This window comes from Poecilia mexicana, unplaced genomic scaffold, assembly GCF_051168715.1.
Source record: "Poecilia mexicana isolate PSO_F unplaced genomic scaffold, ASM5116871v1 scaffold_6, whole genome shotgun sequence".
Classification (NCBI taxonomy): domain Eukaryota; kingdom Metazoa; phylum Chordata; class Actinopteri; order Cyprinodontiformes; family Poeciliidae; genus Poecilia; species Poecilia mexicana.
The window spans coordinates 25,110,007-25,137,445 of record NW_028263375.1 but is presented as its reverse complement, the minus strand read 5'-3'; the positions used below and the strand labels follow the sequence as shown (position 1 = coordinate 25,137,445).

General features: G+C 41.7%; 1 protein-coding gene across 3 annotated transcripts; it reads left to right on the top strand.

The window, feature by feature from the left end:
- Nucleotides 1–402: 402 nt before the first annotated feature.
- On the top strand, nt 403–27,434 carry tubgcp6 (tubulin gamma complex component 6). Of its 3 annotated transcripts, none has more exons than XM_088006477.1 (25): nt 403–764; nt 2,097–2,907; nt 3,531–3,694; nt 4,891–5,104; nt 6,828–6,986; nt 8,243–8,364; nt 8,585–8,648; nt 8,749–8,858; nt 8,941–9,032; nt 12,196–12,335; nt 13,576–13,725; nt 13,914–13,995; nt 14,435–14,523; nt 16,568–16,683; nt 17,515–17,653; nt 17,790–17,879; nt 17,975–19,787; nt 20,374–20,526; nt 21,188–21,356; nt 21,795–21,936; nt 22,964–23,158; nt 23,671–23,803; nt 25,362–25,575; nt 25,995–26,188; nt 27,011–27,434. In XM_088006477.1, the coding sequence occupies exons 2-25, from the start codon at nt 2,119–2,121 to the stop codon at nt 27,100–27,102; spliced, it is 5,625 nt and encodes a 1,874-aa protein (XP_087862603.1). In that variant the 5' UTR covers nt 403–764; nt 2,097–2,118; the 3' UTR covers nt 27,103–27,434. The 3 variants fall into 3 exon arrangements, with proteins under 3 accessions (XP_087862603.1, XP_014842930.2, XP_014842929.2); XM_014987444.2 differs by having other exon boundaries at nt 17,960–19,787; nt 20,386–20,526; XM_014987443.2 differs by having other exon boundaries at nt 404–764; nt 17,960–19,787.
- Nucleotides 27,435–27,439: the final 5 nt, after the last annotated feature.

Here is a 27,439-nt window from a genome sequence, read left to right as displayed (position 1 = left end):
TAAGTTTGTTTTTCTTTTGGTTGTTTGTTTTAATAAATGCTAAAGTTGTATCAAAAGGTGATTACCTATATATATTATAGATTTGTATTCCGATTTGAAACTCTGAAATCTATTGGTTTACTTTAATCCCACTCTATGTCCATCCATCATCCGTCCATCTATGTCCATTTTAAATAATTAAACTAGTAATTTTGTAGTTATTTCCAAAACTCTGGTATCATAATTTATCAAACTTTTATGAAATAAAAAAATGTGACAGCGGTATCGAGATGCTTATTGCCTTTTACCGAGCATTACCTGAATGCACCATAGTGATTGACAGTCAGGTCTGGCTAATCATCGTGACGAACAGTCGAGCATAGTGAGGAATTCAGCCAAAATCATCCAATCACGTTGAAGGGGGTGGGTTCCACAGAATTTCTTGTAGCCCGCGTTTGGTGGTGGAATATGAATGAGAAAGAGCTTGAAATTTCGCTACTTAGTGTAACTGCCAAATATGAACTGATTTTTGCTGGGTAAAAACCGGGGAGAACGGCTAATGTAGACACTTTAAACTGGATTAATTGCCTTTTTGAGTTTTGCATATTTACCGCATAAACCACACTGGGAAAGGAAAATAACGCACCAACCTATTGCTAATAAACATTAGCAAGGATGGAGAAACAGTTACTTTGCTTGGATGGGAGGTTGAAATTCTCAGGAATATGATGTAAACGGACCATATGAGGAGGACTAACAACAACCAGACGCGTCATTTTATCTTGGTAGGAAACTGGGGTTTAATAAATATGCAGTTTGTTGCAAGGAAGCAACGGTTGACATTGCTAACATGTAGCTAGCAGCGGCTAACTGCAGCCTGCGTTACCACGAAGCTTTCCATGTATTTACAGTATTCTTCAGGAACAAGACTATTTTTGGGTTGTCTTGTGTTTGAACGTGGTAATAACAATACATTATACTCGTGTTTTTCCATTTTGACCATCACAGCAGAATGTATGCATGTTTGAGATGTTGCTATGCTTTAACTCATGATTCAGATGATGGCAGTTCAGCAAAAGCCTGTTAATCAGCCAGCAATTGAGTTCAGGTGTGCTGAGCCAGGAATAAACATCTTATACATGGAGGGCAGTGTGCATTTAACACTAGGGTAAATAAAACACTGCATTAAACAGTGTTTCTCAGATGTTTACATCTACTAATTGTGAATATGACTATCATGTAAATATGATAATTCACTTGGTAGAATGACTATGCGTCAGGAAACTTCCGGCATAAATCGATTTGTTTTCTGCTACAGATGCATTTTTAAGCTTAGTTCCTAAAATTTTATGACCAAGGCAGAAGTGGCACCTGCTTGTTAAATAATTGATGTTTATTATGATTTAAAGCACTTTAAACTGCCTTGTCGCTGAAATGTGCTATACAAATAAACTTGGCCTGACTAAAAATTGGACCAAAAATATACAGGTACTCGCATGGACCAGAGCGGAAAGTGTTATGGTCAGAGCTGCTTGGCCACACAAAGAAGAGTGTCTTGAAGGAGTTAAGATGAGGCTTTACAATCTAAGAGCAGTGTTGAGCATAGGGTGGCAGCATTATGCTGTGGGTCTGTTTCACTTGCCAATGATATTGGTACATTGTACAAAGTGGTTGGGGTACTTAAGACTTAATGTCACCTCAAATAAGCTCTACTAGTTCTGATAAGGGTAGTCACATATTCAGACAGATACATGTTGATGGCTGTGAAAGACACTTCATGTCACTCTTAAACAATTGCTCAGATACATCATTACAAGCCAGACTATTGTGACATGTGACAAGTCTGTAAATTTTCAGTGGTTGACGTTACCTGATGTAGAACTTGTACATACGGCAACTTTATGTTGAAAATATTTGGGCCTGTTGCATTTTGTGCAAATCACAGTTCAATTATGCTTCTTAAAATTAGCATACCGTTAGTCTAAAATACAAATGACTTGTGGAAGTTTCTCTGAACATGTTTTGGCAAATATAGTAATCTATTGTGCTTTGCACTTCAGATTTTTTTTTTTTCACAGAATAACAAATATGTTTTGTTTCCCCCCCACCCCTCCAAGCGTCTGAGACAGCTGTGCCATCATGTATTCGAGCTCAAACAATCCCACAAAGGCCAACTCCAGCAGCAGCAGCAGCATCACAGAGCTCCTGAACGCTCTGTGTGACTGCAGCCTCTCTGGGGTCTCTTGGAAGCGTCGAGCCCTCGGAGGAGTTTCCAAAGAGGGCTTCCACCGAGCCCTTAAAAAGCGGGCCTACGGTGCCTTGCTGTCTAAGCTTTTTCAAGATGGCACCAAAGGGTCTGCCTCGAGGCCCAGTGCCGCGGCCAGAACCCCACCCAGGAACAAAGTCCTGATGATGTGCTTTGACTTGCGAGTGGCCGGCTGCCGGGAAGAAGCGGAAGCCCTGGAGGATCGGCTGGGGAGGCTGCGTGAAGGAGCGTCCTCCGGTCTGAGAGAAGTGGACTCTGTCCTGGAGCTCCTAGTGTGCCTCGCCGGCTCCACGCCGCCGCCTCCCACCTCGTTCAGCAGGGACTACATGAGACGAGAGAGGGCCGTGCTGCGGAGGCCGCAACCCTGGAGCTATCAGAGCGAGGAGCTGCAGAGGCTGGAGGCCAGGGCGTGGGGTCTGGTGTGTGCGGAGGAGTGGGGGACGCTGGAGACTGTGTATGGAACTCAGAGGCTGATGGACTCCCTGCCAAGGACAGGGTTGTTGGCTTTGAGGACGAAAGTGGAAGCAGAAGAGAGATTTGAGAAGGAGACGCGGCTGTCGTTGTTTGGGGCGCTTCAGCACACTCGAACGTCAGATATGGACATCAGACTGGACCTCCCACCTGTTCCCACTAATATCAATGTTACTGGACTGGCTATCAGGGTAGGTGACCCACATGTAACGCACTAGCTTTACACCTGTTTTATAATGTCACCAGGTTCAAATTTGCACACTTTTAACGAGCGATGCACTGACCCAATATTAATGTCTGAATTATATTATATAGAAAAACAGTTTTAGTTCAGGTATCTGTGACAATGAGCCCAATCCATAAGGGCAGATCTATTCAGTCTAATTTTATGATTTGTGCTCTGAGCGACATAAATTTTTATTTTACATTATATTTTAGAATTCCTAATTGAGTTTTTTGAACCATTTGTAAAAAGTTTAGTTGCAGTTTCTATACATTTGCAGTTATACTCCTGATTACACCAACTGAACAAATTGGTTGGTTGGTTTTACCATTTTGACGAAGCTTGTGAAACTATTGGCGGATTTTAATGTGTGGTACTGCTGCAGAGTTGTCAAATAAATTAGTAATTCTGTACATATGTCTCTGTTTAAATAAATAAATCTAATTAGTCAGCTCAGTACTGTTTTTCTGTATTGCATCATTATCTACTGATGCTAAACCTCAGATATCTGTATCGGAAGTGAAAATAGTGTTGGTGCATCTCCATTTTTTACTGTTTTTATACCGACTATCTGTTGTGTGCCCCGCGCAGGTTCCTCACTACTTGGATCAGTCTGAGGACGAGGGCTTCCAGTCAGCCTCCAACCTGACCCCAGACTCTCAGTCAGAGGCGAGCCCCGTTCCAGATGTTGACATCTGGGAGGCTGTCCGCACGTTTGAGCCTAGAAGGCGCCGCTGCTGGGAGTCTGTTGGCTGGTAAATGATCCGTTTACTAATTATACGAGTACATCTCAGTAATTTAGATTCTAACTTGAAAAGGTAAGATATTTCAGTAATTAGGGCAGTGAGTGATGGATTTCTCTCATTTCTTTTTTTTTTTTTTCCTTCCTTCACACATTCATTTCTGTCAAGTTTGATGGATATGGTTTACAGCTAGTACAAAAAGTCAAAATTGAGTTTGTTTAAATATTAGAATATGTTACAAAAACAATATATTTTTTCAGATTTTTAATATGAAAATGTGAACCTACTTAAGTAGATGTACTGTACATCATAAGTGCTGTGGCCCTTAGGGGTTCAGGAAGCCCAGTTGCTTTACCGACCATCGCAACAAAGGTGACAATCGCATGGCCTCCTGCAGCCGAGCGACCAGCACAATTCGTGCATGTGAATTATTGAGTTCGTATACGTAGACAATACAAGCGTCGACTAGCGGCGCCACGCAAGAAAGTGGAAAAATGTTCAGCTTTTATCACTGTCGTCACTATGACAACCATGGGTGGTGGTAGCTTTGGCCTGTCGTTTGTCGTTCCCTGTGTGTTGGACTCAAGGAGAAGTGAACTCTCACATCGGTTACTTGGCAGGTTTGTGTTTTCCTACCATAGAGCGTAGCATGAAAGTCTTGTGAGGATCAGCGGGCCAGAGAACAGTGGTTTAATAGCCAAAAGTGACAGCTGCAGTCTGGGAGCAATTTGGATTCAAACCTAATGACCGTGGTGAACCACATCACCTGCATGTCGCATTCGTTGTTAAACAGTTGCAACTACAACAAAAATGCATCTGCACCTAAAGCCTAATCATCCGATGCAGGTTTCCCAGCTTGGAGGGAAAAAAAAAAATCCACAACCAATGGGGCTGTCCACAATAACTGTGGATAAATTGGCTGACTGATAAATCGGTGCACCCCTATAATTAATATAGTTTGAAAGGCAAATTTGTTTACAACGACTTCAAAAAGACAATATAAAAATTTATGGCAATAATTTCTGGGCAAAGTTTATTGTGACAGGACTTGTCTAATGTTATATTCTTATTTTCTCAGAAAAGAAAATGTGGGTTTTAATCCACTGTAAACTGTTTTGTTTTTGTAAAAAAAAAAAAAAAGGTGTATGTTAGTTAGGAACAAAACACTTAATTTTTAAAAAACTAATTTGTAATGTTTGTCCGACTAGTCCACCAGGAAAAAGGGAGTCCTTCTATCTGACAGAGGGAGGCAGAGAGACGTTTGACCAGCTCTACCGGCTCTGGGAGGGAGAGATGAGGGTCGTGAGCTCCAGCGACTCCTCTCCCATCCTCATGCTGCCCCTGGACTCCCAGACGCAATTAGTGTCCGACCTCCTGAACGTTCTGATAGGAGTGGCGTCCACTACCTTCCCTCTCAACCAGGTGCAATTCATCATCATTTGTTCGTCTCTCGGAGATGCACTTAAATGCAATCATTTCCTTTTTCACGCGCTGCCAGTGCACAGCTCACACACATACACAAAAAAAGAATCAATGTGCAATTAGTCTATGAGATATAAACAAATACAGTTCCTTTAAAAAAAAAAAAGCCCATTACCCTAAACCTTCCGGAGAACTGAGCCAAATCGTATCAAGCCATTAACTTGATTAAATGATGAAGAAGTAAATTGCAGTGTTCCTCATGTTAAAACCTAAACCACAGGAGAGAGCAGCAGTTGCTTTATTGTGTCCCATTAAGTTTTTTTTTTTTTTTTTCTGTTTTAGGAAGGTTGTAGTCTTTTCTTACAACATAAATTACATCACGATTCTCCTGATTTCCCCTGGCCCTGGCCTTATCCTGTTACTGCAGGAGATGCTTGACACTGACATACTGTGATGTGGAAAGGCTTAAAGCGCTTCACAAGAATCAGAACGTAAAGCTGTTTTTACCATTAGCTCCCAAGGTTTTTAAATCATTTTATTAGATACTGCTTTTTTCACCAATGTACTTCGCAAACTTTTAAAGCAGTAAGAGACGTCAAGAAAAATTATCATAAAAATACAATTTTTACAGAATTACTGTATTTACGCATAGATGCATAACATGAATTTACTTTATTTGGAAACAGCAACAGGTTATATTTCTTCTGCTAAACTCACACATTTTGATTATTGTATTTGTATCAATGTTCTGTCATATTTTACATAATCTGTAACATTTCTTTTTATTTTAATACATTCTGCTGCACCATAAATGATTCATTCCGCACTGTAAATTAGGTTTATTGACAAAATATTCAAACTAGCAGCTGTTGGCAGTAAAAAAATCAAATAACACTTTAAATGGCTCAACACAACTAAAATCATAGGGCACTGCAGCAGTCTATTATATGTGAGCACATTGAGTTTGTTTAGTTTTTATTTATTTCATGTTTTGTGTATTTTTTCCATAACAAAAGCCTGCAACTGACTAAAAATGGATTAATGTCCATCTATTGGGTTGGGATTCGCTAGTAGAGAGTAACTTTTTTTTTAATAAGTGATTTTAACATTACCAAAGAAAAGTAGCAATAAAATGGCTTCATCATAGTCAATATAATTAAATATTTTTCCTTTTGTGCATCCCTGTTCAAGTTCAAAGCTATTGTAGACCTGGGAGGCTAACTCTTAAAGTTGAATGTTTGAAAAGTTCACATTAAAGTTGGGCTTTTTAAAGACAAAATTTCAAGAAATGAAATGCGACTCAAGAAGGTTCAGAAAACTAACAAAAGCCTGGCACGGTGTGGCCAACAGTAATATTAGACCTTACTTTAATATCTGGAGTTAATGTGTGATCTTGAAGCTTTCTTATTTATTTTTTGCTTTGGTGACCACTTGTACTTTTATAACAGCAGTGGCCTTTGTGATTGCAAAAATACTGTCCGTGTTGATTTTTGTTTTCCCAGAAGACCGCTGCTTAGAGACGCAATTTCTAGTTCTCATAAAACTTCTCCTTATATAATCTAATAAAAGAACTCCACCGATTGTTCCTCAAGAAGTCATGCAGGAGGTGACTCCTCCTACACCCCTGAGTTTAATTTTCTGTGTGCTACAAGTATGGCTGATTTTTATTAGACTACCCTGCTCTTTTTAAAGGCCTTTTCTAAATATGTGCTTTCTACACCAGAGCGTTCAGTTCGACGTCAGGCCCGGCGTGTGCGTGTCGGGAGCTTCTCCGGAGAGCGTGTCTCGTCTTCTGGGGGAGTTGGCCCAGTATGGCACCCACTACCTGAGGCTGAGTCGCTTTTCTCTCCAGAGTGCTGACAAGAAGGGCCTAGTCTTCCAGGTATGTTTGTATAATCACCATTAATTAATGCCTCTGGGGCCACATGTTTCCCCCCTCTCGTATTTTGCGCTAATGTCAGTGTTACACCCCGTTGTGCTCATCAATTTGGAAAGTTTTAATCGTCCCTTAAGGGACAATTTAGGACAAGCAAGCATAAATAGACACAGTCTATTAATGACAATAGAAAACTCTTTAAAAATGCAAAGGAGAAAAGCAGGGGAGCAACAGAATTTATTAAAATCACAACAATACACAAAAGTTTGAGTGTTATCGTTTATCATTAGTCGAGGTTGATTTATCATTTCGTCTGCTTTGCGTTAGCAGGCAAGAGTGGTAAATATTTTCACATTACAATAAGAAAGCCATCATTGAAAGAGGTGAAATAAGTTCTGCTTGCAGTTTATCACATTGGGGATTTGGCAAACAAAATGTCCTCTGGTCAAATTAGAATTACATTTTAACGAGTTGTCCGACATGCAAAACACTATGTGGACCGGAAATCTGATACGCACATCTAGCTGAGCTCACCATCAACACCATGAAACATGGTGCTGGCAGCATCATGCTGTGTGGATGGTTTTCTCTAGAAAGTTTCTCTTCAGAGTTGATGGGAAGATGAAAGGAGACAAACCTGGAAGAAAACTTGTTAGTTGCTATAAAAGCAAGAGGGAGTTCCACAGAGTCTTGACTTAAAACGCTAAATACCAATTCTTGCCACGTTTGTTACATTTTTATTTGTTAAAAAAAAAATCTAGGGCTTTTTCCATTACCATGTTAACTATTTGTGTTTTTTGTTTTTTTTGTTTGTTTGTTTTTTTTAAATTAAGCTTAATAAAATAAATTTACACAATGGCTGATTTGAAAACGTCCCTCTGTGTTGCTGTACCTCACTTCCACTTGCTCAGCTTATGGATAAAAAGACAATATTGAATGATCAATTTCGCTTTATCTTCTATATCTGGTTCCAAAACAAAGCAGAAATGGTCTGTAAGAGCAAAACAATAATTCGTGAATATAGGTTTCCTTGAAAAGTGATTAATTGCGGCTAATTAGTTAATTTTTATCAATTGATTAACAGCCCTAAAAAAGAAAATAAAAAAAGGATTATTTCTCCACTTTGCAGACATAATCTACTTTTTACTTAAAATCCCAATACAATACTTCAACATTTCCTGTTATGTGAAGAATGACATCTGTGGGTATAATTACTTGTGGAAGAATCCGCTGCATGTGACTAATAATTTTTCTCGCCCAAGGCGTTCACCGGTGGTCTGAGGAAGTACCTGCATTACTACAGAGCGTGCGTCCTCACCACTCCCCCCACTCTCAGCCTGTTGACCATCGGCTTCCTTTTCCGCAAAGTGGGCCGCCAGCTCAGGTCAGACCACACCTCCTTTTTTGATGTTCTGTTTTCTTCTGAAGGTTTCTTTTTTTTTTTGTTTTTTTGTTTGTTTCTTTTTTTTTTAACTCCTTTTAACCTCACCCTCACGCTGGCAGACAGTTCTGGCAGAAAGCAGCTCACCACGGACATCATCACATCACAAACTCCTTTTCCTCTCTCTCTAGCTCTCTCTTTCTCTCTCTCTTTTTGTCCAAAGGTACCTGTCGGAGCTGTGCTGTGTGGACGGACCGTCGGGCTCAGGCCAGGCCACCTTCCCTGTGGTGAGGGCTCTTTTATGTACACACTGCAATTTGTCATCCATCAGGGCGGTGTTTAACCTTCCAGATGAGATGTCAGCTCGCTTCATGTGGCTCTCCTCAGGGTGTTAAGCTGCTGTCCTACCTCTACAACGAAGCCCAGAGTAACTGCAGCAACGAGAACTATCCCATCCTGCTGTCCCTGTTGAAGAGCTGCTGCGAACCTTACACACGGTTTGTGGCTGAGACGCGCTCAAATCCACAGACGCGCAGGAGTCGTTTGAGCTAACGGCGTTCTCGGCTCTGCTCCGTTCAGGTTCGTATCCGACTGGGTGTACAGCGGCGTGTTCCGAGACGTTTGTGGAGAATTCATGATCCAGGTCAACGAGGATTACCTCAGTTTCAGGGGTGAGATATCTCACACGTATGAAAACAGAAGCGCGCACGCACACACACACACACACACACACACGCACACACACACACACACACACACACACACACAGTGGAAAGGCAGACTGTCTATAGTAGCAGAAAAACAGAGATTCAATTTGATCCTTTATTGCCTAGTTGGATTTGTCCTTGTGTCTATAAAGGATGCCATGAAGTTATTGGAAAATAATAAGCAGGAAACAGAATCAGTCTCAGCTGCGGTGGGGACCGGAATCGTCTCTGCTCAGAAAATGGCAAGAGCAAACACTAATAAATATTATTGCTTTATCCTTTTTATTTAGCACACCATGCTGATTGGAGAGACAGAAAAAAAACCAAAAAACAAAACGCTTCATAAGTGGATTTGTCTCAGATTTACTCTTGAAAGCTGGACTTTTGGTGATGTATTTTCATTTGGTCTAATTAACGGGTTCCATGAGGAGAAAAGGGGCAGAGTGAAGACATGAAGAGAAGAACAAACCCATCTGTGCTCTGCAGAAACTTCCACTCTTAGCTTTGTGCGTCTCCATTCTCTAACTCAACTCAAGCTGTTTTTCAATGCCAGGTCCTCCATCTTTGTCTTTTACATTTCAGTCACTGAGACTGAATTCTGAAATGGAGCTGAGATTTTCTGTAATTAAGGAAAATGGTGGTAATTTGTTCCTCTTGAAAAGCCTAATTTGAGCCAGTCAGCTGTTGTTTAATAGTCTGAACTGTGAAGTATTTAAATATCAGGAAAAGGGGTTCTTGTTGTTCTAAATGAATCAAAATAAAAACTTATTGCTTTTGCAAAATCCGACACTGAACAATTAAGAAAGTCCAATCTTTGAGTACATTTTATTCAGCAGAGTAAAAATTCAAAGTTCAGATAATTGTTTTTCACACAAGCAAAGACTCTTCAATAGAGGCACTTCTAATAATGAATATAATAAAACCTTTTTTTAAAGTTGTTTGTAGTGATTGGCAGCATCTAATTAGGAGTCCATGTAGCAATGTATGACTATTTTTCAAAATAGGAAAGACAAGAGAACGTAAAGTAAGACCAATGTGTCTTGATCCTCATTACTCGTCACAAAAAAATTCTGACATTTTTCACCCTCTGAAGTCAGAATGCTACTTTAGAATTAGAAAAAAATCCCCTGGTATTTCTATGGAGCCTGGAGAAATTTGGAAATTAGTTGCAGTCCTTTCTGGGTCTGATTTAAGTCTGGAAACCAAAAACGGAGAATGAGAAACTATTAATATTTTCAGACTTTATTCTCTGTCCAATTAACTAAATGTTGAATCCAACAATCCATCTGTCCAATATTCTTCTGTCCATTCATTTGTTTGTCCAATATCCATCCATCTATTTAATATCCGCCTGTCCATCCGTCCATCTGTTCAGTATCCACCCATCTGTTTGTCCAGCAACCCATCACTCCGTCAGTCTGTCAGTGATTTTTGCAGATTCCTTATTTAAACACCGTATAGAAATCTGACAATCATTAAAACAGGAGAATTGGACTTTGAAAACATGTCTGAAGTGAACTGAGGAGACTGGAAAGTAGAGTCTGAAATAGTACAAGTATGCTGACATGGAAAATATGAAGGAGCCCTGTCTGCTGCTGCATTAAAAGGTGTATATAGCGGATTCCTTACCGTGCTTTGAAGTTCTGTTTTTGCCGCAAGCAGAGACACTAAAGGATGTTGATGTCTTGGCTGTGAATGATGGTAGGAAGGAGCAGCAGACGGTTAGGAAGGTTGGAGCTTCACTTGCTCAAAAGTGACTTTTCTTCATTCAGACTCTCCTCTATGGTCATGACATATAGCTTCTTTCTAGGGCAGCAACTAATGATTATTTTAGTGATCGGTTATCTATTGATTATTTGGACAATTAATTAATCGGCTAAAACAAAATTTCACATTCTACAGATTTTTTTTATTCCACCACCTAAGCTTATGTTATACAATATTAGAAATACATTAAAAGATGCAAATAATTCAATAGCTTATTAAATTAAGAAAATAAACATTTTATTGCCTAAGATACAGAACCATTCCTTTCGTAAATCTGAACCAGTCAAAGGTAAAAATGCTTGGCTAAAATATGTTTACGTCTGTGCAGGTGTTTTGACCCAATTATTGCTCTGAATATGCTATTTGTTTCACCAAATGACATTTTTGAGTCTCTATGCTTCAATTAATGATTAATCAATTACTAAATTAGTTAACAATTACATCAGTAGTCGATTGTACACGATTAACCCGGTCAGTCGTGTCTTAAACTTACCTAAACCTCCAGTCAGAACAATGGAAAGAGAGGTTTAAAGAAAAGAAAAATACATCTCCAAACCAAGAAACCACTGTACTTTGTTCAATGCAAGATTATGCTCTTGCAAAAAACATCTGTTTAATTTTTAATCTTTTTTCACAGACGTTTATTTAAAATAATTCTCCTCCATTCAGGCCTAAGTGTTTACCTGATCACTTATAGCCCGAAGAGACGTCAGCATGTTTACCTGTCAATGAAAACCAGGCATTAATATTCATAAACTGCAAACTCCAAGCCACAAACATACAAGCTGTTTCTTTTTAATGTTGACACCGGCTAATAAATACAGTGAAGTATGAGTGATTACAGCCTGTCCAAACATCGCATGTAACGCAACATCCCATTCAAGGTCACACCATCATGCTGGCTTTGTCTGGCTAACCGTTTCATTTGCTCATCGGCTACACCTCATCAATTCCAGCCGCGAACCTCCACAGTTCTCGCTCCCGCCGCTTGAAGGACACGCAGATGTCATTGTTCTCTTCGAAACTCTGCCGGCCCGGGAAGCGATCAGCAGCAGCAGCAGCAAAGCTTTCTTGGCAAGCTGCAGGCTTCGTGTTAAGCGCTCGGGAAGCTCGTGCATTTCTGTTCTCTTCTGCTTTTTGCTTTGGATCGCTGAGCTAAGTGCTAACTATTACAGGTGCTAATCCAAGCGGCCAGTTTTGTCGCGCCCTATGAGTCACAGTAAAAAGCAGAAAGTTTAAGGTCCACCACTGGTAGTTTTAGGTATTTCATTCAACAAGGGAAAGCTTTGTTGTTATTGTTGTTTTTTTTTTTCTTTTTTAGCACATGCAGACATCAATTGGTATGTTTGATTTTCTGCAGACAAACACTTCTGGGTTCAAGGCTACACTCTGATCTCGAAGGATGTGGAGGACTGTGTGCCGGTCTTCCTGAGACACATTGCCAACGATGTCTATGTCTGTGGGAAGACCATAAACCTCCTCCGAATCTGCTGTCCACAGGTTTGTTTTGCACATTTATAGCCAATCCGTGCAAATGTGGAGGAGGATCAATTTAATGCACTTGAATTCTGTGTAAAAATAATCATGGCTTAATTAGTATTTATAAATTGTTCCTGCAAACAGGACTTTCCTTTTCTTGTTTGCAATGAATTCATTAAGCATTTAAATGAACTGTTATTATTACTGATTGTGTTTATTTTCCTGCTTCCAACAAGGATTCAGTTGTTTGCATTTGCTAATAAATGCTCAGACTGGCTCTGCTTACTTAAGGCACTCATCCGTCTGTCACAATTATGAGTTTTTGTTTTATTTTCTACTTCCAAATGGCCCTTTAAAAAGTGAAACACATAGTCAATATTTTAACATGGATCAGGAAGTTTCAATCAAAGCAGAAAGTGATTCCATATATAGGAAGAGTTGATATTGGTATTATATTTGCTGAGAGAAAAAATCAGAAATGATTAAACATTTTTAGTTTCTTGAAGTGAAACTCAGACAGAAGTGTCGTATGATGAATCTGTTGATTTAAAAAAATGTTTTAAGAATTAAAAAAATATTCATGTCATGATTTTTTTTTTTGTCAAATGTATACATTGACAGGCTAACACTTCTGTAATGTTCTGAATTTCTTAGACATTTTCTTATTTAGACATAAATGAATGCAAGCTAATATGAAATGCATCAATGTGACCTCATGCAAAGCCATGCTTAAAGTAGAAAGATGGGACGTCAGCTTGGAAATCTGATTGAGTCAAATTATTCCTTTAGTTCAAAGGAATCCAACAATACCATATGAAAGTATTCACACGCCTTCAACCTTTCCACATTGGTAAACCATAAACCTGCCCCTGCAGAAGAAAAGCATCGCAGAGTAAAGCAGCAAAACACAGATTCACGTTTCAACTTTGTGTTGGCCTGTTGCATAAAACCAAACAACAAAATGTGGAAAGGTTCAAGGGGTGGAAACACTTTGTATTTCCAAACTTCTCTCGCTGCTTGTGTCCAAATCCCTCCCGTATGTCATCCCATATTCTTCGCTAGTTTAATTTTGGATCTAGCGGCGCAAAAGGAGTTGTACTTTCCGACAGCTGGTGCAACATATTTTGTTTATGAAATGAACTCTGAGGTTATAAAACACGATGTCAACATGATGAGTCATCCAAATGTAACACTGGAAGCAGCATGTCTCCTTGTTTCTTTTGGTTGCATTAACTTCTCACCAAATCTGTTCCTCCACCAGCACTACATCTGCTGGTCGGAGCTGCCGGTGCCTCGCATCGCCGTCACCTTCTCCCTGCAGGAGGTGGAGGAGATTGAGAGGGAATGCGCGGTGTATCGCGGCCGCATGGAGAGGATCGCCAAACACAGCACCGTCAGCAGGGAGGAGCAGGTAAGGATGCGTTTGAGCTTTATTTTTCCAGCTCGTGTTTTGCTTTTGAAGGCATCGAGCTAGTTTGTATGGCCTGCAGCTGGCAGCTGTGACAGGCTGAGATGGGGGGGGAGAGGGAAGGAGAGGTGAGCTCCAGAGCAGGGGGATAAATCTTTGTTAATGATGATTTCTTGCCTGTCTATTGTTAGGCCCGGCGAGCAGAGCGAGCGCGCCAGGAGCTGATCAATCAGGTCAGGGAGTCGGCGGCTAAAACCCTGGAGAGCATCCGAGGTTAGCGTCACGCTTAAACACTCAAGGCACCGCTTCTTCTACCTGTTCACAAAGCGGCTGAATGCACCTTCAACGTGTGACATTAAATATGCTAAAGGTGAAATTATACTAATCACACCTCACCGCCGTGTGACGACGCATCTTCCATTACCCTAAGAGTGTGAAATTTAACTATCAGTCACAGAGTTCACCGAAGTCCTCGCATCCATTTTTTTTTCCTTTTCCTCCACAAGATGTAAAGGATTGTTGGCAAAGGAGGATGATTGGCTTGGGGAATGCCTGCTCGGTTGCTTTATGCACGTCTCGGCTTATTCGAGTGCGAGGCAGATGGCGGTGTTGTTTTGTGCTGCGGCGCGTAGTTAGAGGGATGCGGATGTTGAGTTGCTTTTCGACCGGGAGGGGTAAACAGCCCCACTGTTATCTCCCCCACCTCCTGCAGGGCGCCAGGTGTCGCAGCGTCTAGCTGAGGAGGCCAAGAAAAGGGAACGCTTTGAGGAGCTGAAGCAGCACCTGGAACAGGAGCAGGAGGTAGTTCAAGTGGAAATGCATGTTTTTTGTTTCTTTAAAAAAAAAAAAAAGTAGTTCAAACTGTGTTTCTATATCTGAACAAATGTTCAAGAGAAATTCTAAGAAATATGAAATATGTTTTTTTTTTTTAATGAGAATCTGCAAACTAGTAATAGGTCAAACAGGGTGTTATTTGCACTTCTCTGAGCATGATATGTTGTTAGTTTGGCCAGAAAATTACCTCAAAAACAAAAATATACCTCTGTTTGAAACTACCCAAACACAGCAGTCTGTTTCTAACCATCTTTATTTGCAGCTTTGCAGTGACTTGAAATGTTTTCACACCTTGAACTTTCTTCACATTTTATCACTCTACATCCTAAATTTTTGTGCACCAAAGTGCCTTCAGAAGTCAGGTAATATTACTTGTGGGAAATTTATTCTGAATAATACTAATTGCAGCTTTTGCTTGAAGGCTTTCAGGAATTTTTTTTAAATAGAAGATTAATAAACAAACTGCAGAACATTCCTAATGAGTGGAACAAAGCCGAGACTTGACCATCTTCTTAAGCAGGTGAATAAGGAGACCATGAATCAAAGATCATGCTAATTAGTGTTCATAGAAATTCTCCTTCTGCTCTTTCCTGTTTTACTGGGAACATTGGACAAACATTCAATATCTGGATGTGCAAAGCTGGTTGCAGATTGCTCCCAGTGACTCTCTGCTGTAATTGCAGTAAAAGGTGGTTGACTCTGAACCCAAATATTTGTAAAAAAAAAAATATTTGAAAACTAGTTATGCTTTTCCATTCACCTCAGCACGACATCAGTACTTTTGCAAGGCTCTAAAAAATACGTGTTAAATTTGCATCCGTCTGAGGTTCGAGAGCTAATATTCTTTACACACTTCAGTACAGTTGCTCTGTTGGTCGGGATGAAGATGAAACAAATTAAATACACAAATAGGTTAATTATACCTCCTTTCGAGTCCATCAGTTATCCAGACTCAAGTCCCTGCTGTGATAAATACGGTGCCGGCTTCCCTTGTCCTCATTAGCTCGACATTTGCTCATCTTAAAACATGCTGGAGAGACTTTTTTTTTCTTCCTTTTTCAGACCCCATCTTTATTTCTCAAACACCACATAGAATCTAACCCGCTAGTTGCCCTCTTTGGTACCATCTGAAAGATTGACACTCCTCTGACCCTCTGTAAAATACCATGCATTATTTTTCACTTCTCTCCCAGCTACGCACGGCTCTGCTAAAATGGAGGGACATGACCCCGTTCGCCCACGCTCAGTGGTCCCGTTTAAGCCTAAAAAAGATCTCTGCCTCGGTTAGCAACTCCAGAGGAAAGTTTTGCAAGATGTACAGACCTTTATCTGAGGTGATTTTCTTCACGGTTCATACTCAGAACCCAACTTTCAGCACCCTCAAGTACGGTCCTTTATAGAAATAACGAAGCTGGTTTGTAAAGGAGGTTAGATTAAGGGGAATGTGATGGTGTCACATGTAGGATGACTTTCTTAGTTCTTTGAAGTATAGCACCAAATAATTCTGTTCAGTTTGTATCACAACACAATACACATTATTTTCATTTTAAAGGCTAAAGTTAATTTGAATAATACTTTCTAAGAGGAATATTTAACTATTAAAACCTATTGGAAGTCCTTACAAAGGTTTGAACACTGTCGGGCTTTGTTTTGCAATAGAGATGTTTTCTTTGTTTAAAAAAAAAAAAAGAAGCACAAACTACTTTGCAGTGTTCACTGAAACTACAGTGATTTATTTTATTTTTCACGTTGTTGTTCTTTTGGGGCCAGTGTAGGGATCAGTAAACTCGGCTCATCTCTTGTCACAAATACTTTCCAAACTGACAGCATGCTGACAGCTGAGGTGAGACTCTGGCTTGGATTTTCTCCGCACAATGTCAGAAAAATCTTAAGATAACCCTCTAAAGGGAAGAGCAGGAGATTAAAAATTGGCCTCAGAAACGTACAAATAAACATTTCCAGCTTAAAGAAACGATGCATTGCCTGCGTTTGTTTGTGTTTCTGCGACCAGTGGCAAAATGCAGCCAAGAAGAAGCAGGAGGACGACGACTTTGGCTTTGCCAGAGAGCTGAGAGACAGAGAAAAGAGACTGCAAGCCCTGGAGGAGCAGCTGGAGCAGAGAGCCAGGTTTGACAGCTTCCGCTCTGCCTATTCCAGCTGACCGATCCGTCCATGTTGGGCACGAACATAAACACTGTATGTTTACCATGCTGAAAAGTCACCTTCGCAAGTACCGCATATGCGAGCGGCTAGACTTATGCAGCATCCCGCACAGTCGGGATAACTGTCTAATGCCACAGCGTGAGCAAATGCTATCGGAGCTGTCATTCAGCTCGACGACATGTTGGAGATCAGAGCGTGCCAAAGCTGAAGGAAGGAAGCACCTGCCATCTGCAGCCTTTTTAAGCAGCCAGTTTGCATCTTTCTACTCCTCTTCCCTTCAGGAAGGATTTGTAAAATTCAAGATTTTAAACACAGAATATATTTGGGATATGGATAATAAAGAAAAGTATCTGGGTTTTATAAAGGCAAAGATTTCTATTTCTGTGGATTGTAAATGTTGCTGACTCCAAATCAAAGAGCCATTTCTGTCTGACGAAATATTGCAAACTTGAGTTGACCTTCACAAAAAAATATAATTTAAAATATAATAAATGTATATGTTTTTATTCTGTAAACTACTAAGTGCTGCTAGACTTACTACTTGTGCCACCCTGGGCAGGTGCCCATATCAAAAACCACCACTAGGGACACCTTTCATGCATGTTGGCACCATCTCCGCTAGTCTTTCACATTGCTCAACTCTTTTTTTTTTTTTCTAAGTATTTTCCCATCATGCCATGAAGCAGTATTTTTACTCTAGGCTAATATGATGCCAAACACAGTTTCTTGACCCAGCTGTCGCTGCTGTGGATAAACTTTGCATCTGAAAGGACGTCCCTCTGTCGCACGTTATAGAAAGGAGCTGATTGCTCAGTACAGCCGTCTGTCGGAGGAAGCGGCTCGCAGAGAGAGACGGGCCATGTGGAGAGTGCAGCGAATGAGACTCCACGAAGCCAGGGAACAGTTCTTCATGCTCGACAGGCAGAAAATTCAGGTTGGTGACAAATAAATGCACAGAAGAATGAAAAATATGGATTTCTAAGGAGGCAGGTAAAAAAAAAACATGCAACAGTTTCTCAAGGTTTTCACCTTTATATTTTTAATTCAAAGCTTTTGTGCCCACCTTTCAGGCATTGCTGGATAAATACCCCTTTGGCCAGGAGAGCCCTCCCGTGGCTGCATTGCCATCTGGTCCTTCATTAACGCCACAACAAACTCACGTAATAATTCCCTCATTATGGAAATCATTTTTCCGTAGTCTCTGCTTTGTTAGAAACTCACTTAGCACGCTCGCTTACAGGAATTTCCCACTCAGGAGGAGCAGTCAGCAGACATTCGAAGATCAGAAGCTGCATCCCCGCCACTTAATCCGTCGGCAGCAGACCCTCCTCCCATCTCGGAGGACTCCGACATCAGTGACCTTCTCACTAAATCGCCGAAGCCTGACAGTCAGCAAGTGGATAACGCCTTGGAGGAGATTGGCTCTGACCTACCTGATGCCCGTCCTGCTCTGCAACTCGTTGACTATGACTTTAGTGCCCCCTTTAGCCCACTCGAGGGTATCGCCGGCCAATCATCATCTCAGTCCAGGCCTCGGTGGGGACCTGCAGTGCAGCCTGACTTGATGCAGCACTCTGAAGCTTCCAGCTCGGGTACAGACCAGGGTCAGAATGAGGCTGTACTAGAACAAGAGGCAAGTGATGAGCAGGAAAAAGATCAAACTAAGACTGAGGGAGGTGAGGCAGATACTAAAGACAAAAACTCAGAGAGTGGAGATACACCTGGTGGAGGCGTTTCTCTCCCAGGCCCTCAGAGTTCTCTCTCCATTGCCAACATTAGGGTTCCAGACAGAAGCTCTCGTGGCCATTCATCTGATGCTCATATAGAGGTTGGACAGAATGTCTCTGAGGTAACTGCTCCCCTCCCATCCCCCAACGTTCACGGCCATGCTTCCGACTCACACATCAAGGTGGGAGAACACGTGTCTGAAGTCGGCGTTCCCACACCGTCCCCCGGTGCTCACGGTCACTCCTCTGACGCTCACATCAAAATCGGGGAATATGTTCCTGAGTGTGTCCCTCCTCTTCCTGTCCCTAGCATCCACGGTCACGTCTCGTACGCCCACATCAAGGTTGGCGAACAGGTTTCCGAAATAGAGTTGCCGTTACCGTTGCCGAACGTTCACGGCCACAGCTCTGATGCTCACATAAAGGTCGGGGAAAATGTTTCAGATGTTGTGGCGCTGCGGCCTGCACCCAGTGTTCACGGACATTCCTCTGACGCCAATATAAGAGTGGGGGAGTTTGTGTCTAACGTAGTGGAAGGAAGACCTCGTTGGAGCAAACACGGGCACTCCTCGGATTGTGTCCTCCAGCCGGGTTGTGTGGTCTCTGGAGAAGAACTCCCATCAGCCCCTCTGCCTGGCAGCTCTTACGGTCACTCCTCAGACTCAGCTTTAGGCATTGGGTGTGTGGTCCAGGGAGAGGAGTCCAAACGAGCAGCGTTACCTGGCAGCGCCCACGGACATTCGTCAGACTCTGCCTTGGGCGTCGGATGCGTCGTCACGAAATCCGATCCGCTTCCATCGCCGCTACCAGGCAGCGCCTACGGTCACTCCTCCGATTCAACACTGGGCATCGGTTGCGTGGTGCAGGGGTCAGAGCCGCCACCCGCTGCACTTCCAGGCAGCTCATACGGTCACTCATCAGACTCTGCTTTGGGCGTCGGATGCGTCGTCACGAAATCCGATCCGCTTCCATCGCCGCTACCAGGCAGCGCCTACGGTCACTCCTCCGATTCAACACTGGGCATCGGTTGTGTGGTGCAGGGGTTAGAGCCACCACCCGCTGCACTTCCAGGCAGCTTATACGGTCACTCATCAGACTCTGCTTTGGGCGTCGGATGCGTCGTCACGAAATCCGATCCGCTTCCATTGCCGCTACCAGGCAGCGCCTACGGTCACTCCTCCGATTCAACACTGGGCATCGGTTGCGTGGTGCAGGGGTTAGAGCCACCACCCGCTGCACTTCCAGGCAGCTCATACGGTCACTCATCAGACTCTGCTCTGGGGGTTGGATGTGTGGTGAAAGGAAAAGAAGATCAAAAGACAAAGGACGAGGAAGATAAAGGTACTAAAACATGGAGGGAGTATTGGACTCTGTGTAGGCATTGGTTGAGTTTTTATTTCTATGAATCAAGAAGAAAATAATTAAGTAGAAAATTAGAGCTATCATATCTTTGTTTTTCATTTGTCACTTTTAGATCCAGCACATAATGTTCATGTCTCAGCATTCTCAGATAAATTCAACAGATAAAAACAGATGGAGGGCATCGATCCATCATTAAATAACCATTGTGCATCTTTTCACTGAAAACATTTATTTTTGATTGCATCTATTTTAAAAGATTGCATGTGTATTAAATGAGACCTCTAACTAGATGGAGAAGAAGAAATAATACTTTAAAGTCTGATCTGCTGTAAGAGTCAATTTTAAAGTAATACATTTCAGGTGAGCAGCAATGAGTTTCTTAAATCCAAATTGTTTGGATGTCATTTCAGTTGATTACTTTCATACAAAGCTAAGTATAATCATAGATTTCAATCTGTTTCTGCCTTTTCCTCTGAAGGCCAAATTAAAACACTTTTTTTTTTTTTTTTGCAGCGAAACATTATTTGCTTGTTCTTTGGAGAATGATCTCTAAATATCTTCTCAGTTTCTCCTTCAGGCAGTCCCACCGATGACAGGATGGTGTGTTGGACATCTGGGTTGTGGTTATCCCCTGGAGAGAAGTCCCAGCAGGAATACCTCTTGGCCCTGTCCGCTCAGTACCAGGTGGAACACTACGAGGACTGCTACAACTTACTGGGTTAGTGCAGAACACGGCTGAAAATAAAGTTCATATTTCTCTTGGTTGAGGCGTTGCGTGCTTGGACAGCTATTCCCTCTGGGTCTGGATGATGTGCAGCTGAAAGGATTTTTCGCTCACTTTCTTTTTATGAGGTGATGAAACTGTGCCTACAAGGTTTTGTTTTTACAACTGGGTGCAATCGATTTTAAATTTCTGGGATCAATTGTCACACATCCTCTTTGTGTGGAGCATACATTTGACTTGCTGAAATGATGGTCATTTCTGAAAACGAGGCTTATGTTTAGCTTTGGGGGGGAGGATCGTGGCTTGTTTAAGTCGCATCCTCGCTTTTTCACTCCCGGTTTGTTGTTTATTCATGCTGCAAGCAAATCAATCAGCATCTTCTCCAGCGAATTCCTCTTCCACATCGCCGATCGAAGCCAGCAGACATAATTATTAGGGCCGGGTTTCCATAAATGCAGGGATGGAATCGACTGAGCAGGTGAAGCAACTTGCTTCTGGGTGATTACTGCTGTAATCAGTCTGAAACTCGCCTAACTACAGCCTCAATAAAAGACAAAAACAAAAAAAATCCAGACATCTTGTTTCACTTATGTAACCTGCAGCTGTGAGAAAGACGTTTCCTCACCAGCACGCCTGTCTTCTCAACCCTTCACAGCTTCGTCCCCCGAGTCCCAGCTGCTGAAGCAGGTAACGCGGGGGCACTGGGGCCTTCCCATGGACCCGACGCTCCGCAGAGCCACAGACACCACAGCTGTCCAGCTCAGTGAGATGGTTTCCCTGCCGGTGCTGATAAAGCACTCTGTCACCGCCCCGCTCATCACGCAGTAAGTTCCCCTTCTGGAAGAGCGCTTCACGAAGAGAGGCTCTCTTTGTGTTAGGCAAGAATTAATGGCTTATTTCTGCAAGCAAATTAATGGTTCAGATTATAGGTTTATCATTGTGCATGAAAAGTCTGGTGTCACGTTGGCATCAGTTTTAACTGATAACCAGTCTTATTTAATTTAAACCTGTTAGCGTTGCAGTTAAGAGCATAATTGACCCTTTTGGGATGACAGAGATGCTTGTCGCTCCAGAATAACACAGCTGTATGAATGCAGATTTCTAAAAGTGATGAGAAAGAGGACATATTTCTATAAACTGCATATTTAAACACTAATATAGTTCACTGTGGTGTCAGCCTACTTCCTGCTTGGTCGAGTTTACTGTATTCGTATTCTGCAATGCAAATGCTTCTCTCCATGATGTGCCAACTCTGTTCCCAGTGTCTCCTTGGTGAATAAGGCTATAGTGGACTACTTCTTTGTGGACCTGGGGGTGGAAAGACACTTTGAGGCGCTGCGCCACTTCCTGCTGATGGAGGATGGCGAGTTCGCCCAGTCTCTCAGCGATCTGATCTTTGAAAAGGTGACGCTCTTTTGCCTGTAATTATTTCTGTGTTGCAAGATGTTTTTTTGTTTTTTTTTCTCCAACTTTCCTACGGTCAGATTTGAAGGAGCTGTTGGTACTGTTAGCCTCTCTGTAGGTGATTTGGGAGCGTAGATTTGCCGCATTTTAAAAATGTGAACTCACAGATCTAAGGACCCTTTTTGTCCAACATGCTCATAGTGGGAGCACTTTTGGTAAGGGTTTTAATTTTCTCCCACTACCTATAATTAAATGCTGTTAGGCTAGTTTCATAGATTACTACGGAGAAGAAAACAGCATTTAGAGCAGCAGCCTGTAACTTTTATAAGGAAAATATGCTTTTTACTGATTTGTTAAATCTGTCACTGTCATAACATGTTGTGTAGTTTGTGCCGTCGGTGCTGTCTGTCTAACCAGGGTTCCTGCAATTCAATTTCACTTTTTTTTTGTCCAAAAAATAATAACAAAATTAAATGGATGGATTCCTTCCTCGCTTTTTCTTTTTTTTTCTTTCTTGCCATCTTTCCTGCTTGCCACCCACTGTTTTTGTTTTCCCTTTGCTCCCGGTCTCTTGTTTCTCCACATTTAAAGCCTGACCTCTGTAGAAATCTCTAACAGAAACTCGTAGTGAACTTTGAATTTTACAACAACCCCTGAGAAACCCTGTTTCCATCGGGAAAAGTGAAGCATTTCTCCACGGAAAAGGTGCAGGAACCCTGTCTGTCTGATTCCACTGCTGCCTTTTAAGCTTCCTGTCGTGAGATAACAAGCGCAGCCGTCGCTCACACCTCAGGGCTGTTCTGCAGGAACATTCATGTACATCTGTCTCCTGGGGCCCATCAGACAGAAGGTGTTGTTTATTCAGCCAAAGCTCTAATTCTACTGATTGGCACACCTTCAACCACACAGGAAGCGGAGCCTTTAATCAGTTGTGTGTTTGTAAGACAAGAACTTGTTCTAAAAGTATATTTATCTAAAGATTAGGAACATTTTTAAGTCGTCAAATGTTTGCTTTGTGACCTTCCAGATGGCCAGCGGCCAGACTCCGGGCGAGCTGCTGACCCCGCTGGTCCTGAACTCCATCCTCAGCAAGGCCCTGCAGTACAGCCTCCACGGAGACACTCCCCTCGCTCCTAATTTCACCTTCGCCCTGCGCTTCCTGCCCGAAACCTTCCACCCCCACGCCCCGGACTCCCTCAACTGCTTGGAGCTGCGCTACAAGGTGAGCTGCCTTGACAGAGCGGGTACCGTGGCGACGACGACCCTGACACGGGCGTGTTTGTCCCGGCGTGAATGTGACAGCCTGCCGTGTTTTGACAAACTGCTCAGAGTGCAGAAAACGAGCTTTATCTCTCACCGAAATAGGTGAGCATCATAGAGGAATTAGATTCATGTCATGCTCAGAAACTAATGGTGCACATATGGGCCCCAGCTCTCCTCTCTCATGTTTCCCGAAGCTGCCGACTCTCCGTCTTGTTCCTCCTCCTGCTTATCTTTACCTCTTTCTTCACATGTTCTGCCTCTTTATGTTGCTGTGTTTCTCTCACCCCCTTCACAATCTTCTCACCTACTTTATCAGCAGCTTCATATTCACACCTTTCTCTCCTGTCATCCATCACTCTGCCTTTACCTGTTTTTTTTCTTCCTCAACTCTCATTTCACCTCCTTGTTATTTCCTTCCCCTCTCTCAACCTCTCTTAGCTTTTCTGTCTGACATAGATCTATCTCCTCCAGGTGGACTGGCCGTTGAACATCATCATCACCGACAGCTGCATGAACAAGTACAACCGCTTGTTTTCGTTCCTACTGCAGCTCAAACACATGGTGTGGAGCCTCAGGGACGTCTGGTTTCACCTCAAGAGGACAGGTGAGGGAAAGGCAGCTGCTGATGCAGCTCGAGTTCAAACTTCATCTCGCAGAAAGGAGGGATAAGATTCTGCTTTATACCAGGATCTCCAGTGTTTATAGAAAGAAATGTTCAAGTTTTTTGTGTGATTTATTTATTCAAAGCAGAGGTCAAAGCCTCTGCTTTGAATAAAAGATAAACAAGGAATGTTGTTTATCTGTTTTCTTCCTGGGGTTTGATTATATTGATCTGCAACACTTTGTGCACAAATCTCAGAAATGGATAAACTAAAAGGAGAGAAACAGTCTTAAGATGGAAAAGGATGATATTGAAAATATTTGCACAGCGCTAAAAAACATGACCATATGTCATATCTGTATTGTAAAAACTACAATAATAATCAATTTAACACTAATTAATTTGTACAACTTTTGAAGCTTTTCACATTTTGTCCCATTCCAACAACAAACTCTTGGGTATTTTACTAGGATTTTATGACAAAGCGACAGAAAGTACCGCTATATTTATCGAGTGGAAGGAAAGGATGCATTCATCCATCAGACTGGATAGAGAACATCTGTGAACGTCAATTTTCAAGTCTAACCACAGACTCTCAACTGTATTTCTAGCATATAAATATGCTGAAAAGCACTTGCAGACCCAAAAATATAATTCTTAAAACCTAAAATCATCAAAAATGCAGTTTTTTTCCCTACATTCAGAACTATAAACTAATCATGAACCATTTTAATTAAACAAATAATGTGATTTGTGATTGTACATCCAAAACCTCAATTGGTTTTTGCATGCTTCCCTTATAAAACTGAAGCCATCCAATTTGCTTATTATTCTGGACTCGATTGAAGAAAACGAAAGAAAATATTTTGTCTTTTCTCAGCAATAAAAACAGCATCTTGGTCACTCCACATTGAAAACACTTGCTGTATTTAGCCAAGTTGTAATACAGCAACTAAAAGCAGATTTGTGTGCACCAAGCTGTATCTTAAAGCATAAGCCAATGAGTGAAGTCAAAGAGCATTAATAACTTTCCTTTTTGAATTTGCGTTTATTGTTCCAAGAGGTTTCCAACCTAATGATCCTCGTGGCGAAGACTATCATGTTTCTTCACCCTTTTCAGCTGGGAAAGGGTGAAGTGTTCACTTGTTCTCACACTCATGCAGGGTGTCTTAAAATGTCTTAAATTCATGTATATAAAATTAAAACCTTAAAATGTCTTAAATACATTAATCACGCCTTAAATTTTGTTGTGGCAGTATATTCTATGTTGCTATTTTTTTCTCCCTTGACTTTTCAGTTAGGCAAAAGTTTGAGTTGCACATTTTTATCGCATTGTTTGACTTGAGGCTGTTGAGGCCGAGCTGCTAATGTACCCTTGCCTTGCTAGCTAGCTAGGTTGTAGCAGTGTGTGAGAAGTATAAAAGCTGCTGCCAAGAGCCACGAACAGACCCTAGAAATGTCACAGCTGTGAGACTGGTGTTAAATTTAATTCACAATGGTCTTAAAAAGCTCCTAAAAGTTGTTAAACTTGACTTGGTGAAACCTGCATTATGCCTTGCAGCTCTGGTGAAAGGCGCGGGCTGCTCGGTGCAGTTCCGTCAGCTGCAGCTCTACAGGCACGAGATGCAGCATTTTGTCAAAGTCATACAGGGTTACATCGCCAACCAGATCCTGCAGGTGTCCTGGACCGAGTTCACGGCCAAGCTGGCCACCGCCGGTGACCTGGACGGCATCCACCGCACACATGCTGACTACCTCAACAGAGCCATCTTCAGGTGACAACTGGAACTGCAAATGTATAATCCAGCACTGCTGGTTGTAATTGTTGTCTCTGCAGAAATTAGGTTTTATTTTTGACATTTGAAGTTTGTTCTAGACGGCCAGAAGTGATAGTTTGTCTTGGGATGTGTAATTATAGAATTTTTTTTTCTTTAGGCAGATTAAGTTAAGTCCTACTTTTTGGTTATCTTGTATTAGCTCATTTTATTCTCCTCATAACACACTCATTCACATTCCAGTTGAATGACGAGGCTAACTTGCGAACCCGATGAATGATTTAATCTGCGTATGAATAATTCAGGAGAGGTTGTTACTATCACACCGAGGTGTTTCGTGGTTGTGTCTCGCCTTCGAAGGTCATTAAAAAGTTAACTTTAGTCTTTCTGTGACCTTTCTCTCCCCTCGCCCTCTCCAGGGGTCTGCTGACAGAGAAAGCAGCTCCGGTCATGAACATCATCCACAGCATTTTCAGCCTGATCCTCAAATTTCGGGCTCAGCTCATCGCGCAACCCTGGGACAGCCAGCAGGGGGAGGCAGTGCACCCGAGCTTCATTGCTATGCAGCAGTCGTACAACACTTTTAAGTATTACTCCCACTTCCTTTTCAAAGGTAAGACCGGAGAATATTGTTTCACCTCTGGCTGAATGTAATTTGGCCTCTGTAGTTACAGTCGAGGCAAGACAGGAAAGATTGAAAAAAGGGTTTTACGTCCAGAAATAAATTACTCCTAATGCCTTTACAAATTATAGTAACAGTTTCTGATCTTCCTGATAGATTTTAAGCAGTTTTGTAACCAGTTTAGTGTATAGCTGAGATTTTATTGAAGCTTAATACGGTTGGTTTCCTTAAACAAATTAGGTGTTCGTAGTTTTAGATTTACGCTTTTTAGATCATTTTACCATTGGAACACCAAGTTGTGCTAAAGTTCCAGTCATCTGACCCAATTCGCTGCACTCGGATGAAATGAAACTGGAGTGAATGATCAGTATTAATCCAGTCTGGTGCAAACTGGAAATTGCTTGAACACCAGAGTTACTGTTCAGAGGAAAGCAGAGTGTAAGGTTATTTTGTGTAACCTCTAAGAATGTTTGGAGAATTCAATAGAGGATCCTTAAACCTCAATTCATAGGTCTAAGAATTGAACATCAATCCAGTTCAGTCGAATTGAGTCTCTGTGGAGAATTCTGACCTCATGTGTATTAAATATGAACTTGTGCATCCAATTCTCAAACTTAGAAATAATTAGTAATCAATAAATAGTAAGTTCTGTTTTATTTTACCTCATGAAACATTAATATTTCAGGGGGAAAAAAGGTATATCTAAATATCAACATGATATTCATGCAGATTAGTGTATGTAAGCTTCTGGCTTAAGCTGTGAGATTCATGGACTAAAACTTATTTCTCTTCTTTTTTCCCCCACCCCTCCAGTGGTGACTAAACTGGTGAACCGAGGCTATCAGCCCCATTTAGAGGATTTCCTGCTTCGCATCAACTTCAACAACTACTACAAGGACTCTTAAGGTGCTCTCTGGTTTCCTGTTGTACATCGTTTAATTGGCTGAACCCTCCCCGTGGGCCGCTTTGAGAAGATATGTTGGATTTATGACGGTGTTCAAACATCCTTGAAATCCCACCTCTGCTGTCCTCCATTTAGGAACCAAATGGTAATTAATGTTGAGCCCTTAATGGTTTTCATGCACTTAAACAATCGAGGCGACACGCGTGAGCTGAAGCTCCTGACTGTTGTAATGCATCTCGTACACATGTGGGCGTTCACTGATGTATATTTAAAGCTAATATAAATGAAGTGTTCATGTGTGAATACAAAGTTGACATGTTTTCTTTAATGAAAGCTCT